The 17,151-nt window shown below is 41.2% G+C and overlaps 1 protein-coding gene across 15 annotated transcripts in view; it reads right to left on the minus strand.

Moving 5' to 3' along the window:
- SYNE1 (spectrin repeat containing nuclear envelope protein 1) overlaps nt 1-17,151 on the minus strand; it is a 278,820-nt gene that overhangs the window by 97,755 nt on the left and 163,914 nt on the right. For 13 of the 15 annotated variants that reach the window (XM_081854278.1, XM_081854273.1, XM_081854275.1 and 10 more), the window contains 10 exons: nt 15,865-16,020; nt 15,087-15,239; nt 12,839-13,021; nt 10,886-11,023; nt 9,572-9,757; nt 8,371-8,493; nt 7,410-7,592; nt 6,350-6,493; nt 2,375-2,572; nt 1,181-1,321 (listed from right to left, as the gene is read on the minus strand). In XM_081854278.1, coding sequence (XP_081710404.1) covers nt 1,181-1,321; nt 2,375-2,572; nt 6,350-6,493; nt 7,410-7,592; nt 8,371-8,493; nt 9,572-9,757; nt 10,886-11,023; nt 12,839-13,021; nt 15,087-15,239; nt 15,865-16,020 — 1,605 coding nt within the window. Of the gene's footprint in view, nt 1-1,180; nt 1,322-2,374; nt 2,573-6,349; nt 6,494-7,405; nt 7,593-8,370; nt 8,494-9,571; nt 9,758-10,885; nt 11,024-12,838; nt 13,022-15,086; nt 15,240-15,864; nt 16,021-17,151 lie in introns of all 15 variants that reach the window. The other 2 variants (XM_081854269.1, XM_081854271.1) reach the window with 1 other exon arrangement.

Here is a 17,151-nt window from a genome sequence, read left to right on the forward strand (position 1 = left end):
TGATGCATATAACATGTGAGGAACTCTATCTATCTATCTATCTATGAGGGAATATGCAAGAAAAGCACATTATTTTTCATTGAGATCAAGGAGTGAAACAGGGAGAGGAAAATATCTGATTGGATAAGCTTGATAGGTGTGGTTTTTTTTAACCCTGAATCTGTATTTTTATTCATTGCATTATACCATTAAATATCAAACAGCTTCAGCTCATTAATTAACAAAGATACCCACAGTGTCAATTTGATAGAGCTATGCACTGTAATTACTGAAAAGAGAGCTCATGTTGAAAATAAAGCAATGGAATGAAAACAATTTAATTCACATTTACAAAAGTCACCATCAATAATGAAATAATATTAGAACAAAGGAAGATCTTTGCAACTACCTAGTAGCAGAAAACTTGCAGATAGATAAGGGGACAATAAAAGTTGTGTTTTGTCAGGATCTTCTGTAATATTGAAAATCTTGTGCATGCTCCCATTCTTTTATCCGTATCTCCAGTATCAGAGAATTGTAGAGCTGGAAGGGAACCCAAGGATCATCTAGTCCAACCCCCTCCAATGGGTAAAGGACCCCCTGATGGTTAAGTCCAGTCAAATGCGACTATGGGGTCATATGGCCAGCATGACTAAACCGCTACTGGAGCAATGGGACACCGTGACGAGTGCCAGAGCGCACAGAAACGCTGTTTACCTTTTTGTCACAGCAGTACCAATTTATCTACTTGCACTGGCATGCTTTCGAAATGCTAGGTTGGCAGGAGCTGGGACAGAGCAACGGGAGCTCACCCCATCACAGGGATTCAAATGCCAACCTTCTGATCGGCAAGTCCTAGGCTCAGTGGTTTAGACCACAGTGCCACCCACTCCTTTAACACCCTGCAATGCAGGAATCTCAACATGCGGTCCCTCATCCAATCTGAACCCATGCTTGACCCTGCCTAGCATTTCAAATGTGCTACCAGTTTTAATGCTGCACCGCATTTATCTATTATATACATTTTAAAGAACAGCATGTAGTTTCACTTTAAATAATAATATTAAAACGAAAGCTTCATGTTTTTTTTGCCCTGAGAAAACACTTCCAAGTTAACTGACAGGACAAATAAGGAACTGCACACTGAGGACCACACATATTTGCAGACATCACAATTGAATGAAAGCCAACAGGGAGATACCTGGTTAACAGAAGCATCTGTATTAGCCACAGGTGAAGGAGAGCGACAGGCAGGTGGAGAAGAAATCTCACTGTTGGTTCCCTCTTCCCCAGACTCCTCAGTAACAGGTGACAGAAGTGTGTGACAGCGACCAGCAGTCATCTGCCACGGGAAATGCAATCCCAAATGACAAGAAGATCATTCAGTCACCACAAGGATGATTTTTATTTAATGCAATCATATGCATAGAGTTCCAACAGGCCATAGTTTAAGAGCCCCTGTACCTTTAATAATTGTGTGTGAGAATTTTATTTGGCAGGCACAGTTTTCCTCACCCTACTATGAGAAAATGTTCCTGCCCAAGTTCTCTCTTTTGAATAGCTATTAGACCTAGAAGCCCTGTCCTCCCTGGCATCTGATACATACCAACAAAAACAGTATTAATAATGTAGACAAAGAATAAAAGTTTATTTACTCTAGTTCTGGAGTATTTGAGTGATAGCATTTTTGAGAACATATTTAACCTTATCCACATACATCATAGTTGTAGGAGATATCACTGGAAAATATGGGAACATTCAGCTAGGGAAACATGTACCTTTCTACTACATAAAATATATTTGAGGAATGTTACAGAAGAAAAGCAGATCCACATGTAAAGATACTGAAAGCAATAAACACATACAACTTAATAGTAAAGCATCTCCTATGGATTCTTTATTCCAGCAATGTTTCAACTGCTATCCAGTGTACTTTAAAAATAAAAAGTTCCATGCATATGCAAAATAATCATTTCAATTTCCCCCTCTTCCAGTTCTTCACTTAGGTATACCAAGGGAGGATAATGCACAAAACAGAAAATAGTAGTAATAATAATAACCTCTTGGGAGTACAAAGTGAAGCTATATTTTGTTATTTTATAAATGTGATTTTATTTGGTGGTTCCGAGGAATTATCCATGTTTAAAAAGCTGAATTGCCAAAAGCCACACTCATACACACCCAAGGATAACAGTAATTGCTGGTTTGTAAAACTGAATAACCACAGCTGTATAAATTTGAGCTCCAGTGCATTCTAAGCAGCAACACCCAGACATCTCATGAAGACAAAGAAACAACATGGACTGTAGCAATTTTTTGCATAATAGTGTCAGAACCAGTATTGTACATGACTAGTGGCCTCAGGAAACAGACAAATTATACATTTATTGCTTACCATTACTACAGAGGGGTGAGCTGAGTGTGCTGAGAGGAGTTCTTCTGAATCCAGCTCTTCCATTCCTTCTGAAAGTCCTTCCACTTCTGTTACTGTTAGAAGCATCGTGGCGTGCTTGGCTTTCATTGTTAGCATCTTGCACTTGGAATTCAGAGATGCTATTTGCTCCTGGTAGCCTTTGATCTTCTGTGCCAGCTCCTGAGGAAACATTTTCTTCCTTGAGAATCATATGCAGCATGTAGAGGCCGTAAGAAGGAGCAGCAATTCTGCTTCCGTTAGAGAAAGACCGGCTTGCTTGTCTAAGGTCAGCCAATAAAATCACAGCTCTGTGTTTCAGAAGCCCTACCTCAGCAGCAGCAGTGGCCGAACAGCAGGATGTTGATTGTGGAAAACAAACATGTCAGGCTGCATCGCGCTACATACACACAGAGAAAGGCAGAGCTAAACCACTGAACAGAAAGCTATGCAGTGAAAATGGAAAAGCACCGTGGAAAATCTTTCCTGCCTGTCACTGACAGAAGGGGTGTCTGGTAAACTCACATTATCATTTCTGAGGATAAGCAAATTCTGCATTAAATCCTGCTGAAAACAAGAGGGGAAATTCTCTCGTCTGTCTCGTGGGATACTAAAATAAGCTGAAAGTCCCCAGATAAGGCATGCCAAGGAAATGAGGTCATGCAATGACTTGAAGTTTTAAAAAAACATGCAGCATTCATTTCTGGCCAGACTGAATACAATGAACAGAGAAGTTAATGCACAAGGCTGTCATGGATTAACAAACACTGTGGCTTTCTTCTTGCTTTGTTCTAAAATGCTTGGAGCCGTGATAAACTAGTAGCTTGCACTTGGCATTTTAATATCACTCTGCAAGGTATTTATTTTCTTTTAACTGTGTGTTTAGAGTCACAGCTTGGACTGGGTCCAAATTGTATTCCTGAATAAATTAGCTAATTTTGTACTAATGCTCCAGTTGAACCCTCTCTGCAGCAGGAAAATTACATACTTAAGATTACACACTATTGATTGCTGTATCAGTCTAGTTTTGTAGATTATGTATATCACCATGGCACAAGAATGTAGCTAAGGCATTACAGGTAGATCAGCTAAATATTTCCAGTCAGGTTTGTAAGAAATGTGTATGAGGGGACAGCACTGGTTTCTGAGGGCAAAGGCACAGCACTTTGAAAGGGGCAACAATTAGCTGATATCTGACTTTTGTAAACCCCTGAGCTTTTGCAAGGGCTGAAAATCATGGCAGTGTTTGCAAAGGCACAGGGCTTTGAAATTGCAGGCAGCTGATTGTTTGCACGTGTAAATATCTGTGTCTTTGCCTGTGCAGTTTGATTTCAAACTGTGTTGGCAAAAGAAAACAGGTTACCTGGTGCTATATTTGATATCAGGTGATTGACAGAAGTAAAGAAAGGATGGAGTAATACTTAGAGGGAAAATATGACCATTTTAAACAGCAGATGTTTAAAGCAGCAATAGAGAATCACTGAGCGGGGGAAAGTGGCTGTTTTAAACAATGGCAGATGTTTGAATAGAGAAAGCAGGGGGTGACACTGCAGGATGAGCGGCAGTTTGATACACAGTTTGACCACAGCAAGAAAGAGTTTAGAAAGACTCTGCTATATTAGCTTTTGGGTGTTAGCTTCTGTGTTGTACCCATCTCTGCTGTTTCTCCTTGTTAAGACTGGTTTGTTTGCTTTTAAATGCCATCAGTGTCTTTCCATCACTACTTTTAAGGCACATGCTCTTCCTTTTTATGATTATTTATTTATTTATTTATAAAAACATTTCTATGATGCAATGTCATAAAATTTCAGGGCAATGTGCAACACCACAAAACACAGTGAAACACAATATAAATAATCATTAAAATGGTTGGCTAATTAAACAGCATAAAAGCCTTCAAGAGATACCTGGAAGTCAAAAGCGAGGAACCTGCCACATCAATGTGGTCTACAGCATGTGATTGTTTACACTAAATGCCTACCTGCTAGTTGAGATCTCTGTAACACAAGGGACAACTAAGAGAACTCCTCACTAATCTGAGTGAATAAGCTGGTATGCAAACGTGCAGGTATTCTGGATCCAAATTATTCTTAAATCAGATGTGAACTGGACAGACCTCAAACACAGAACACCTGAAAAACAGAGGACTATCCTCTGACAGACTTTCAAAATAGAGGACTGTCTTATTTAAAGTAGGACACATGGTCAACCCTAACTATTTTTTCCCTTTTGAAAGAGCATTTCTGATTTCATATGATGTTTACTTAGTTTTTAGTCCTCAAAAAAAGCAGGATGATTGTGAGATTGTTTTCAAAAGTATTCAGTTGGAACAAAGTGATCTCATGCTGTTGGTCCGAAATATGTTTTTACAGTCTGACAGCTCAGAGCAAATGAATTAAGTATAAGAGAAACTCCTGCAAAGCTTAACCTGAATGAATGCCTAAGGGCTGGAGTAATTTCACAGTGAGATAGCCAGTATCATGAAACCAGTCACTCAGGTTTTTAATGGATCTTTTTTTCCACCTGTGAGACAAGGAATCAATGCAGAATGCTTAACAGCCTGTGCATCTTTGCCTCCCAACTTGATGTGGTGATTATTGCCTTGGTTTTGCATATTCACTTCTTGCATGAATAAATCAGCAATGGAATTAAGCCAAAGGGTGGCTGATAGGAATGAGATCCAAACAGGAATAGACAGAGGTATGTGACTCATATGAAATGATAATGAAGCATGGGATAGCACAGCTGGGTTCAGGCACCAAAGCCGAAATCAGATACCAGGAAGTACGGTATATTCCATTTCTGCTTTGAGGTTTTTAGCCAATTAACTCATTTATTACTGATTAACATTTGCTGGTGTTGGGGAAGGTCAGCAAGGAGTGGGCAGTGGTGGGTTGCCACACAGCAGAGGATGAGAAGCAAGAGGAGGCAACTGGCATGCTCCTTGTAGGCCACATCTGCTGCCCCAAGGCAACTGCCTCACTGGTGGACCAGCCCTGTGGCTTGGGAGGAGCATACAAGAGAAGGTTTATATGTTGATTCTCATGCTGCTGTTTTAATGGTATGTCATTACTAGCCACCATAGGTCTCCGATGCACAAAAACTGTGATATAAGTGTTTGATTTTATTTTTACTTTTACTTTGTAACAAGGCGAGAGGATCTGTTTTCTCCTTGAAGACATGTACTTCGTTAAATTTAAGAAAAATAAGTGTATGTCTTAATTGTCTTAATTGTTCAACACAAACCATATTCAAGAGACTCAGATCTTGCAATATTAAACTTTACACTTCACACCTATGAAGAAGAAGAAGAGTTTGAATTTGATATTCCGCCTTTCACTCCCTTTAAGGAGTCTCAAAGCGGCTAACATTCTCCTTTCCCTTCCTCCCCCACAACAAGCACTCTGTGAGGTGAGTGGGGCTGAGAGACTTCAAAGAAGTGTGACTGGCCCAAGGTCACCCAACAGCTGCATGTGGAGGAGCGGAGACGCGAACCCGGTTCCCCAGATTACGAGACTACTGCTCTTAACCACTACACCCCACATCCAAGTCCAATGGCATATTTGGACAAGCTACATCCAAGTCCAGTTTTGCTTCTGTGCAATGACACTTAAGATTTTTAAATGACTGCCAGCTATTGCCTACAGACACTGGGATATACCTCCCAATGCTGCATATATAAGTTGTACAGTTGGCAGTGCATCCATATAAAATGGGAGTGGGAGGGATTGGAAAGACCCTTTGATATAGTCTCTTCAATGGGAAATAGCTACTGTTGTGGAGAGGAAGCAGCAAAAAAGGGGGTTGATAAATATTTTTCTTCCTCTCCAGTCTGAGTCAGAAGAGACAAAAATGCCAGGGTCTGGTATGTCTGCAAGAGTTACCAGTAATATTCTAGGAAATGGAAATTTAAGTTTCAGGAAGTGCAAATGAGTTACAGATTAATCTTAGGTACATTACCTCATGGCATGAAATCTGGGCTTGCAATTCTTGAATGTTGCTTGTTGATATGGGCTTGTCCTGGATCTCACGATGAGCTCTCTCTATTAGTTGCTGTAGATGTTTCATCTCTTGTTCATATTGCTCATACTGTACTACTGCTTCCTAGAGAGGAAATATGCCGGGGCCAGGGGGAATACAGTGAAAGCACACCAGAAAATAAAACACCTATTGTGTACATGTGTGTATCATTCTCTTTAGGACTATAAATGCTATAAAAAGCTAGATATTTGTAGTGCAAGTAAGACGCCATTAACATTTTTACTACTAAATACTTTTTTAAACTTACACACTTTAAATCTGACTTACAAAGTAATTAATTTGTTCCAAATGTTTGTTGCAGGGTTATAACATAATTACTGGGGGATGGGATGCAGATCACTGATAAACCAGAGGTCTAAATTTCATTCCAGGTTGTTTATCATGCAAAAAACGAGTGGTTCAGTATTTTTAGTTTGTAACTTCTGAGAGATAATGCACACTTTCTATTGAGTAATATAGGCAACAACCATTTTAGGCACGTCCCATTGACGTGCGATTGCCAGTGTGCAGATCCTTTTGGACTGGGAAGAGGGCAGAATCATAGCTGTCAACTTTCAGATTAGAAAATAAGGGATCAGCAGCCTCGAAAATAAGGGATCAGCAGCCTCACCTGTCCTGGGGACAGTCTACGGGATATCTAACAATCTGGGATAGCAGCGGGAAGCAGCGGGAAACGGTGCTGGAATAAGGGAATTTCCCGCAAGAAAAGAGAAGGTTGACAGCTATGGGCAGAATGGGGGCGTGATGGGGGCGTGGCACACTTATGTGTGTTCAGCTGACACGTGTTAGAGGCCAGGAATGGAACCTCTGCACAAAATGGTGGCCGCCTGTATATATCTGTATGTAAATGTTCTTAAACTAACAACGATTCTAGAAATTCAAAACACATTTTTCTTTGTTAAGAAAGCTCTTAAGAAAAAATGACATTTACTCCAAACTGTGATATTGCCACCTCTTTTCACATTCAATTTATACTTGCCTGCATTATGTTGTACTGCTGAATAGCAGTGTGCTGTAGATGGCTAGCATCCTCCTGCAGCCTGAGGGCAGTGTGACATATTGGTAGCATGGTGACCACTTCTTCAGGAATCCGCAAAGCACTCTGGCAGATCTGCACTGCATGAACCTTTGGCTTCAGTGACTCCATTTCAGAAAGCAGATGCTAGAAATAACATGAGTGCGATTAAAAAACACAACTTCTCATGCCTCCATTGACCTCAATAGCCTTTCACTAAAGTGAGCTCAACAAAAATCTCAAAATGTGTGCTAAATGATTTATTGGTAGGACATGTTGAAAAACACTCTCTACTACATTTTCACACTTTAGAAAATCAGTTATATGAGGTAATGTGTATAACAACAACTAAAAGCATCAGCACAAAATTTCCGTCTACAGCTGAAAATATTTAATATTACCTTTTGGATTTGACTGAGCTATGCAGGAAAAGAATCTGAGCAATTTATATTTAGAGAAGTTCTTAGGGTTGATTGTTTTGTCTTTTTAAAATATAACAACCAAATATATTTAGCTATTCAGTGGGTGATTTCAGTTCAACTGGAGGACATACAACAGTATCATGAAACACTGTTTTCTCAAATGTCTGTTTTTATAACACTGTAACAAAATCAGTGCCATCAACAATGAAACAGGATTTGTCCTTAGGAAGACACTAACAGTGGATGCTAGAGAAGAATAAATTCATAGGCCAAGTAATTTCTATGTTCTGAATGGACCATTTTTTGCAAGTACTATTGTTCAAATAATTTAACATTTCCTACACCTACAAAACAGAAGTAGAGTGCATAAAATGGGTTTCCATCCCACCTCAAAGCAGGCCCCAAACAGAACTTAGTCACTTCAGTCGATGTAAATAAATTTCCATCTAAAGTAATACTTTGCTGCTCTCCTTTCACAAAAATTATCTTATAATCAGTCTAACCTGTCGGTGAGAAAGTTGTTCTTTCAGACTCAAACGGCTGATCTCTGAAGATGTCAGAGTTGCTTGGGCTTGTTCTAAAGCTGTTTGAAGAGCCTTTACCTCAGTTTCAAATTTCTTCATATCCTGGGGGGGGGGGGGGAAAGTACAGAAAAACTAGGAAAAGCACAAACCACATTAAACTTGCATTAAGATACATAAGTCAGTGGTGTTATTTTAAGTGATCTCCAAGCTTCTGGAAAATGCAATACATATCATATGCATTCTCTGGCATATTATAGTTCCTCATCTTCTACAGGCAGCAACCATTTCACATTGGGTTCCGTTCCCGGTCCCCACACACTTCAGCAGAACATGCATAAGCGTTCTCTTCCCCCATTCCCAAAGGACCTGCATGTCAGCAATTGCACATCAATTGGACACACCTGAAGCTGTTGCCTCCTGTACAACCTTCCGTCTATTTCAATGTGGCTTGCATAGGAGAACTGTCCTGGGCATTGTGCCCTAGAAATGCAGTATATTTATTTATTTAGGCTCCTAAGTATATTTATGTGTTTAAGCAGGGTGTCCTACAAAAAGTTAAGATTAGAATAAAACATATACCGTATTGCCCTGAATATAAGCTGCACCTTTAAAAGTCAAGACTTATTTCTGGGTGTGGCCCACCTCCTGGCTCTAATGCTCTGAACTCGGTGTCCAGCTCCCCAAGCCGGCGCTGGCATTCAATTCTGAGCTCACTACGCACCCGCCTCCTGATACTACAGCTTCCCAGCACTACCTCCCCAAGCCAGTGTTGGGAGAGACTTGGAAGTGGCAGGTGGACTGTGCACCATTCCCCCATGCTCTGGCTGCTTCCTGGGGGGGGGGGGGAGCCACGCTACTTTGCCAGCAGCCTTCCCCCCAGCAGCTTGGGGGAGGCTTGGGAGACACGGCCAGGATGGGCGCCGTTGTCCCACACCCCGACGGCCCTTGTGAGCAGCTGTTTCAGCAGCAATACCGTAAGATCATGAAAATAAGCCACACTTTAACTTTTCACAATCGGAATTTTGGAAAAAAAAAGGTGTGGCTTATATTTGGGCCAATACAGTAAGATTACAACAAACATTACTAAGGAATAATCACAACAAGATGTTTTATATTAGCCTTGTGCAGTCATAAAGCAGACCTGCAACTGTCAGCTAGATATGAAGGGCAGTCCGAATACCTTGGCTGCATCCTGAACATTTTGCAGCCGCTGTTTGATCACTTGCTGCAACTCCTCAGTCTGCCGCCCAAGCTCTGACACTTGCTGAGACATCCCTTTGGTTGAATACACACTCGTGAGATAGTCTATCTTCTCAGTCATGGCTTCAAGGTCTCCGTGGATCTCACCAGATTCTTCAAGCATGGCCTAGGTGGGAGTAGTGACAGAATTTGTTTCAATATTCAGATTATGATTTAAAAAATGATAGGCTAAAGTTTACGTTCAACCATATTGTGCCAGCACTCAGACTTCATAATGTTATCCCCCCCCCCCCATCATATGTTTGAATAGTGGCTTGCCTCAGACCTCAGAATGAAGGCATAAGACATCACAAGGATTTTACTAAGAGATACAGGTATCTAAGAACTCCTCTCTGACTCCTGCCAGAATTCAGGAGGCACCCACTGGGGAAGATCAAGCAGGTGTCTAGAAACTGTCATTTATACAGCTGCTGTCAGGTGTGCGCAGTGGCGTAGCGTGGGTTATCAGCACCCGGGGCAAGGCAAGTAATTTGCGCCCCCTAACCCATGGATTTGTGCCCCCTAACCCGTGGATTTGCGCCCCCTAACCCGTGGATTTCCCTAACCCCCAGATGTTGCGCCCGGTGCGGCCGGCCCCCCCTGCACCCCCCACGCTATGCCACTGGGTGTGCGTGCAGGAGCCAGGCCCTGTGACCAACAGGACTCTGCAGGACTGGGGCCTTCCTAAGGCACGGCCAGGCCGATTGGTAACTCAGAGCACCTGGTGGCAAGAGCTGGGAAGGGATACAAGGTCAGCATTTTCCCTTTGGCTCTTTGCCACAGCAACACGTTCCCTGCCTTGCTGCGTTTGACTCCTTGCTTCCTGACCCTCAGACCCTTGGCTTCTTGACTCCTCGCTCTCTGATCCTCGGGCTCTTGGCTTTCTGACTCCTGGCTTCTGGACTCCCGTTCCTGCTCCCACCCCACCATCTTGTCCCCGGTCCCAACGTCCCCAGCTGGGACTTCAATTGCCCAATAAAAACATTTTCATTTGAGCATCAGTGGGGCAGTGTTGTTTGATTTGCTACTTCAACTTATTTATATATATATAATTTTATATATAATATTTGTGTAGACCTGGCTTCCAGCATTATATATCATGTATATATTCTGATATTACATATCAGAAAACAGCACAGGCTTCATAATTTTCATTTGATAACACAATGGTATTATAGTTCAGAGGTAGCAACTATCTTTGGTGCAACAATTTGTGCCTTCATTTATTATCTGAAAATGTTTTTGCTATAATCACCTGATGAGTCAAAAATTGATCACGAAGCTGAGTGGCAGAATTCCATATAATGCTACCATGTGTTAGGATTTTAGCTTTTTCAATCCATTTCAATATGAATTCTAGCATCTCATTATATTCTTCTAAGTGAGAAATGGCCTGAAAAGACAAGTAAAATCTACTTCAATAAATCCAAAGTACAGTCTTGCGTACAAAAATACTTTTGGTTTCTGAAATGTTGTCACTTTATTTACCTAGCAATTTTCATTACTTCCATTCTTCTAGTTTCTTAACATTTACATTTCTCAATTACTGTTCTAATGTGCTGATTGCATTAAAATTGGTACATTTGCCATATGCCTATTATGCCTACTTCTTACACAGATGAAGCTATTTTGAAAATTCTACATGGAAGAATTAGAATGTATTGATGTCAAGGTGTGGGAGTATCACTGCATACATACTAAGAACAATTTGGCTCTATCATAAATGACTGCACTGTTTGCTTCCCTGATCTACAACACCTCTTCCTCTGTTGACTTAACTATGTTTTATGAGTACTCGCACCGACTACAAGCAAAGGACCAATCCCTTTTAAGGGCAAGCAATATATTGCCCTACACAGAAATATATCAGGCAGTTGTTTATATTTCCAAGATACTTTTCTGGACATCTAGTATATTGAACAATTAGGATTATTTAAACCACATTTAGGATTATTTTAAACCACTAGAAACTACTGTTTGTCACTCAGTAATACAGTGGTGCCCCGCAAGACGAATGCCTCGCAAGACGGAAAACCCGCTAGATGAAAGGGTTTTCCGTTTTGGAGGTGCTTCACAAAACGAATTTCCTATGGGCTTGCTTTGCAAGATGAAAATGTATTGCGAGTTCCTGCGGGTTTTTTCCCCTCCCCCCCTTTTTCTAAGCCGCTAAGCCGCTTATTTGCTTATCCGCTAAGCTGCTAAGCCGCTAAAAGCCGCTAAAAGCTGCTAATAGCGCTAATCCGCTAAGCCATCAATGGGCTTGCTTCGCAAGACGAAAAAACCGCTAGACGAAGAGACTCGCAGAACGGATTAATTTCGTCTTGCGAGGCACCACTGTATTAGCATGCAATATATCACATCGGCAGTTGGTATAAGCTCATGGAAGACAAGATGCCACAGAGTAACAGCAAAAACCTTTCCCCTGGCTGAGGGCCTCTAGTGGATAAAAGTGAGTCATAAGGGCTTTATGTCACTTTCAGCCTTACTGTACTTTCTGAAAAGCCCTTCGAACTTACTGGATTTTAAGAGGCCTATTAAGAGTGGCATCCTATGCATATTTACCAGAGTAGGCATCAAAGAAAAAAAAAGAGGGAGGGGGGCTTACTTTTGAACAGACAGATTGTGTTATAAAGCTGTATTTTTTTAAAAAAAGTCTAAAAATATTTAAAAATCTTAAAGACATTAACATCTAAAGATAAACATAATTTCCACTTTCATCCCTTCTACCATGTTGTCACAGTAATGTGTATTCTGCACTTTAAGAACAAAATCAAAATTCATGCCAAGAAAATTTGAACTCTGCAATATGACCCAAAGATACAAACTAAAAATACTTGCATATTTTTGCACAATTTTTCCTGTATTCTGGTTTTGCTAGTTATTGTTTCAGGGCAAGGAACTATGCAAGGAGCTGGCAGCCTCAACTTAACCTACTGGAAATTTCACTTTGGTTTCTCAAATTTCCAGCAGACAATGTCTATCTTCACAGTTTAGAGGGCAGGAGACTTTGGGGTGGGGGGTGGGGGGAAACAAACAAACGTGGAATTCCCTGGAAACTGAATTCTGTGCACAGTACCATGTTCTATGTACTCTCATGGAATTGTGGTGTATAAAGAGCCTTTCAGCCTATCCTGCTATTATCTGTTTCAACAGTACTTGAACATCTCAACAATATTTGAAATTGTATTAAGTTAACGTAATACTATACCTGACTCAGCTTTGATGCCCTGTACTCAGCCTGTCTAATAGTTTGCTGGTGGAGAGCAGTCAGTTGGCTTATCTTGCCAGCCAGGTGCTTAGCCAGCTGAGGATTCTGCTCTGCAAAGTCCTGGACAGCTGCATCAAGTTCCATCAGCTTTATGTTGCAGCTGTCCAATTCTTCACCCAGTAGCTGGAGGGAGAAGAAACTGCATTACTTGCCAAAAAATGGAAAAGACTGAATGAAAAAGAGAAAAGTGGGCAGATTGTTTCCTTTCAAAGTCCTGTGAGTACTGTTACACCATTTTCAGCCTTTTTTTTTTTTTTTGTACGGAATGGGAAGGATGTGCAGATTTCTCAACTATAGCTTCCAGCTCAGTTTCTTTGGAGTAGCTGGTAATTTTCCTCCCACACATGCAAAAGGAGTTATTATTGTTATACTAAGCACTAAGGTAACAGTATGAAAACACACACACACACACACACACACACACACACACACACACACAGAGAGAGAGAGAGAGAGAGAGAGAGAGAGAGAGAGAGAAATCATTGACCATACCATGGAGTCATACATCTAAAAGTGAGAAGTTCCCAATCCTATATATGGTCAGCCCAACAATTTGTAGGATTAGACGTATATAGTATGCACAATGAGACACAAACGGGGGATTTAGATATCTCTACATTTTCTCTATTCATTTAGAAGTAAGAAACATTAACATCTCTCTTTTTAAAGAATGGCATAAAGACAATCATATTGATCACATTTGCACAGAAGGATATGCCATAATTTTGACTTATTGTGGCTTAGCATGAACAAGTAGCATGCTACTGCAATTATTCTCATTTTGTTCCTCCTTTGGTGGGAGTAATGTTTGGCTGCAATATCCAAACAATGGATCAAGTTTGTTGCTCCTTAACCAGCCATATTGCTAGCCAACCTTAAGCCTTGAGTACAGTGGTACCTCAGTTTAAGAACAGTCTGTTTTAAGAATGATTTGGTTTACAAACTCCGCAAAACCGGAAGTAGTGTCCTGGTTTGCAAACTTTACCTCCATCTAAGAACAGAAGCTGAATGGTGGAAGGGCACCGGTGGCGGGAGGCCTCATTAGGGAAAGCGCACCTCAGTTTAAGAATGGTTTTGGTTTAAGAATGAACTTCTGGAATGGATTAAATTCGTAAACCTAGGTACCACTGTATTTGGTTTACTCATTGTTATTTGTTAGGGAGTAATGAGCTAGGGCTTGCCGATCGAAAGGTCGGCGGTTCGAATCCCCGCAGCGGGGTGCGCTCCCGCTGCTTGGTCCCAGCGCCTGCCAACCTAGCAGTTCGAAAGCACCCCCGGGTGCAAGTAGATAAATAGGGACCGCTTACTGGCGGGAAGGTAAACGGCGTTTCCTTGTGCTGCGCTGGCTTGCCAGATGCAGCTTTGTCACGCTGGCCACGTGACCCGGAAGTGTCTCCGGACAGCGCTGGCCCCCGGCCTCTTGAGTGAGATGGGCGCACCAACCCCAGAGTCTGTCAAGACTGGCCCGTACGGGCAGGGGTACCTTTACCTTTTTAATGAGCTTTAGATATAATGGGGAATCAAGCTTCCTGGTTTATCCCACTCTTGCCTGGGGAGAAGCAAAGTGGAATCAACTAGGCAGTGTGCATCAGCATGCAGCTCATTTGCATTAAAACATGATAAGCCAGAAAATTTGGCTTATCCTTATGTGTGAAGATGGCAAATTCTCAAGCCATCTTTTGCTTTCACACTTGCAAAAATGACTAGCATCAACTAATGATTTCTATGTGTGAATAAATGATCACAGATCATCAGAGAGCAGAGACATCAATCGTTTGCAGGATCCTCAAATAAAAGCTTTTCATTAAACTTTCAGCTGCTCCATCAGCTCACAAGAAATAATTTGATACACACACATACATGAACCAGCCATTAGTCAGATGCAATCTTAAAAGCTTTCACGTATGATACCAAAGGGTGATATCCTCCCACTTTCATTATAATCCTTCTCTCTCCATGCTCCAGGCTTCATAACACAGTACAGGGGAAGTCCAAATTGTGTCCTCTACATGTCGTTGGATTCTAGCTCCCATCAGCCTCAGCCAGCACGGCCAATGGGACTTTCAGTTCAACATCTTGAGGGCACTAAGTTGGCTATCCCTGATATAGATTTTTTTTTTGGTAAATATTTGATTCTACAAGATTATTAAATAGGGAGTGATTCTGTACAAAGTAGAATCTTATTTACCCTTTGATCCATTTTAGCTTGTGTTATGTTATTTGTCTTCTCCTTCAGTTTAAATAGAATTGAATTGAGCTCTTTTGCAATCCCTTGAATCTTTTGATCAAATTCTTGATTCAATGCTTTGCTCTGCTGTGCTTCTTTTTCTTTGGCTTGAATCTGCCAAAAAACCAAAGTTAAAAAAGAGCAACTAAACATGCTGGTTTACTATACATCAGTTATAGAAAATCAGCGTGACCACAAAATTGTATGTTTATGTATGTAGTCTTGCATTTCCTTAGACAAATACAAGAAAGTTGTGGCAACTTAACAGAGTCTAACAGTAATTTTTTACACAAACTTTTGCAGCCAAGTATCTCTCCAATAGAAAACTGGGACAAGAGCATGCTTCTGCCTTGCTGTATGTAAGTGAGGAGTTTGACATAGGGCTCAGCTGAGACTTCTTCACTCCTTCTGTCTCCCCAGCTGGCCTCTTGGCCAAATGTCTGTAAATTGCATTCAGATCCCTTGAAAAGAAGGCAGAGTATGGAAAGCCCAGATAGGCTCCTGCTGCAAGAAATGGTTGCTGTACAGTAGTGCCGAGGACCAACCAAGGTGGGATAGGGAAAAATGCTTTAATGCTCTCTACCAAGACCCATTTCTATATCCACAGCTGTATGGGGGGAGGAATTACACCCATTTTGTGGGGTTGGGATTGTACATGTGCATGTGTGGTTTCACTTATCATTCTGCTATTACATGACTCCATTTACAGAATAAATAGTATTCACTTCAAGTATTTTACCTGTTCATGTATATTTACAAGTGACAATCCGACTTCTGCTAACTGAAGAGAAAGCTCTGAAGGTAAAATGGTATAAAGTCCCAAATATTTGTTCTGCTGTTGTTCAGCCATTTTCTCAACAGCCTGGCGGTGAATAGTTGCTTCATTGAGGAGAGACTAACAGGAAAGAGAAAATATTGCCAAAAGAGTGGAGAAAAGTGATAGATTTTAGAGCTTCACATTTCATACAGTTACAAAATAATGAGTGGTGTTCTCTGTAATTTGTCTCCAATATGTCAAATCTCACCCACCTCAGTGTGTCTATTTTGACAACAGAGATAATCTAAGATAATGCTGAACCCTTTTGTGTGCCCACAGCAAGCAACCTTGACCTGGATACTTCTGCATCACTGGAGTCCTGTTACTTCCAGAACAATGATAATGAGGGAGACCAGCTCAGTGAGCAGTGTCTTAATCTTCCTCACATGATATTTCTTGGGAAGTAGGATAGTAAGAACTCCAAATGGCTGCACTTCTTTTAGGCTGTTGCCAATATTGCTTCCTCTTTAGTATCCTCTGAGTGGTGGTTCTTTGGAAACGTCATCAACCTCAGGCATCCTGCTTTTGCACACATCAGTCATAGCGGCATTTGGCAACCATCCAGCCACAGCACACACATCAGAAACACAGCTTTAACTGAGTCTTTGAATAGGATTCACCTAATGTGTGCCATCAGCAGAAGCCCTGCACACTTGCAATGGGGATTTCCCCCTGCAACACCCCCCCATTGGCTTAGTGGATGGGTGAGAGAATCTCCAGAACAGTGCTTTTGCGGCAAAGAGAAGAGCATATTTTCCATCTGGAAGGCTGAAATGCTTACGCTGACTGAACGATCAACTTAGCACAATGCTGAATTCCTCCTTAACTTTGTCCAAAGCAGAGCCTCACTGCAGGAGTATTTCATTCCAGGTCACCCTGCTCTGAACCAGCTGGCCACCCTTTGACTTGATTACAGTTTGTACTGTGCCTTGTCAAAAAATCTTGATGCTGTACTATTCTTGTGTGCTTTCACTAACACATGGTCTGCAAAACTCTGCAATCCATCCACTGCCTTATATCTATTTCTGGCAGTGGCTTCCATGTTGGATTCAGTCACAATTATGAAACCAGAAATATGGGAGACAAATGCAAAGAACTCGTTCTGATTTAATCATAAAGCTGGTTTCGAGTTGTTACTCGAATGCTATAAGCATTTAAGTAACATTTGTTTTGCACTGTAAATGGAGATAATTTAAAAGGTACAGCAGC

Source organism: Podarcis erhardii, assembly GCF_964252035.2.
Source record: "Podarcis erhardii genome assembly, chromosome: 3".
In the NCBI taxonomy this organism is placed as follows: domain Eukaryota; kingdom Metazoa; phylum Chordata; class Lepidosauria; order Squamata; family Lacertidae; genus Podarcis; species Podarcis erhardii.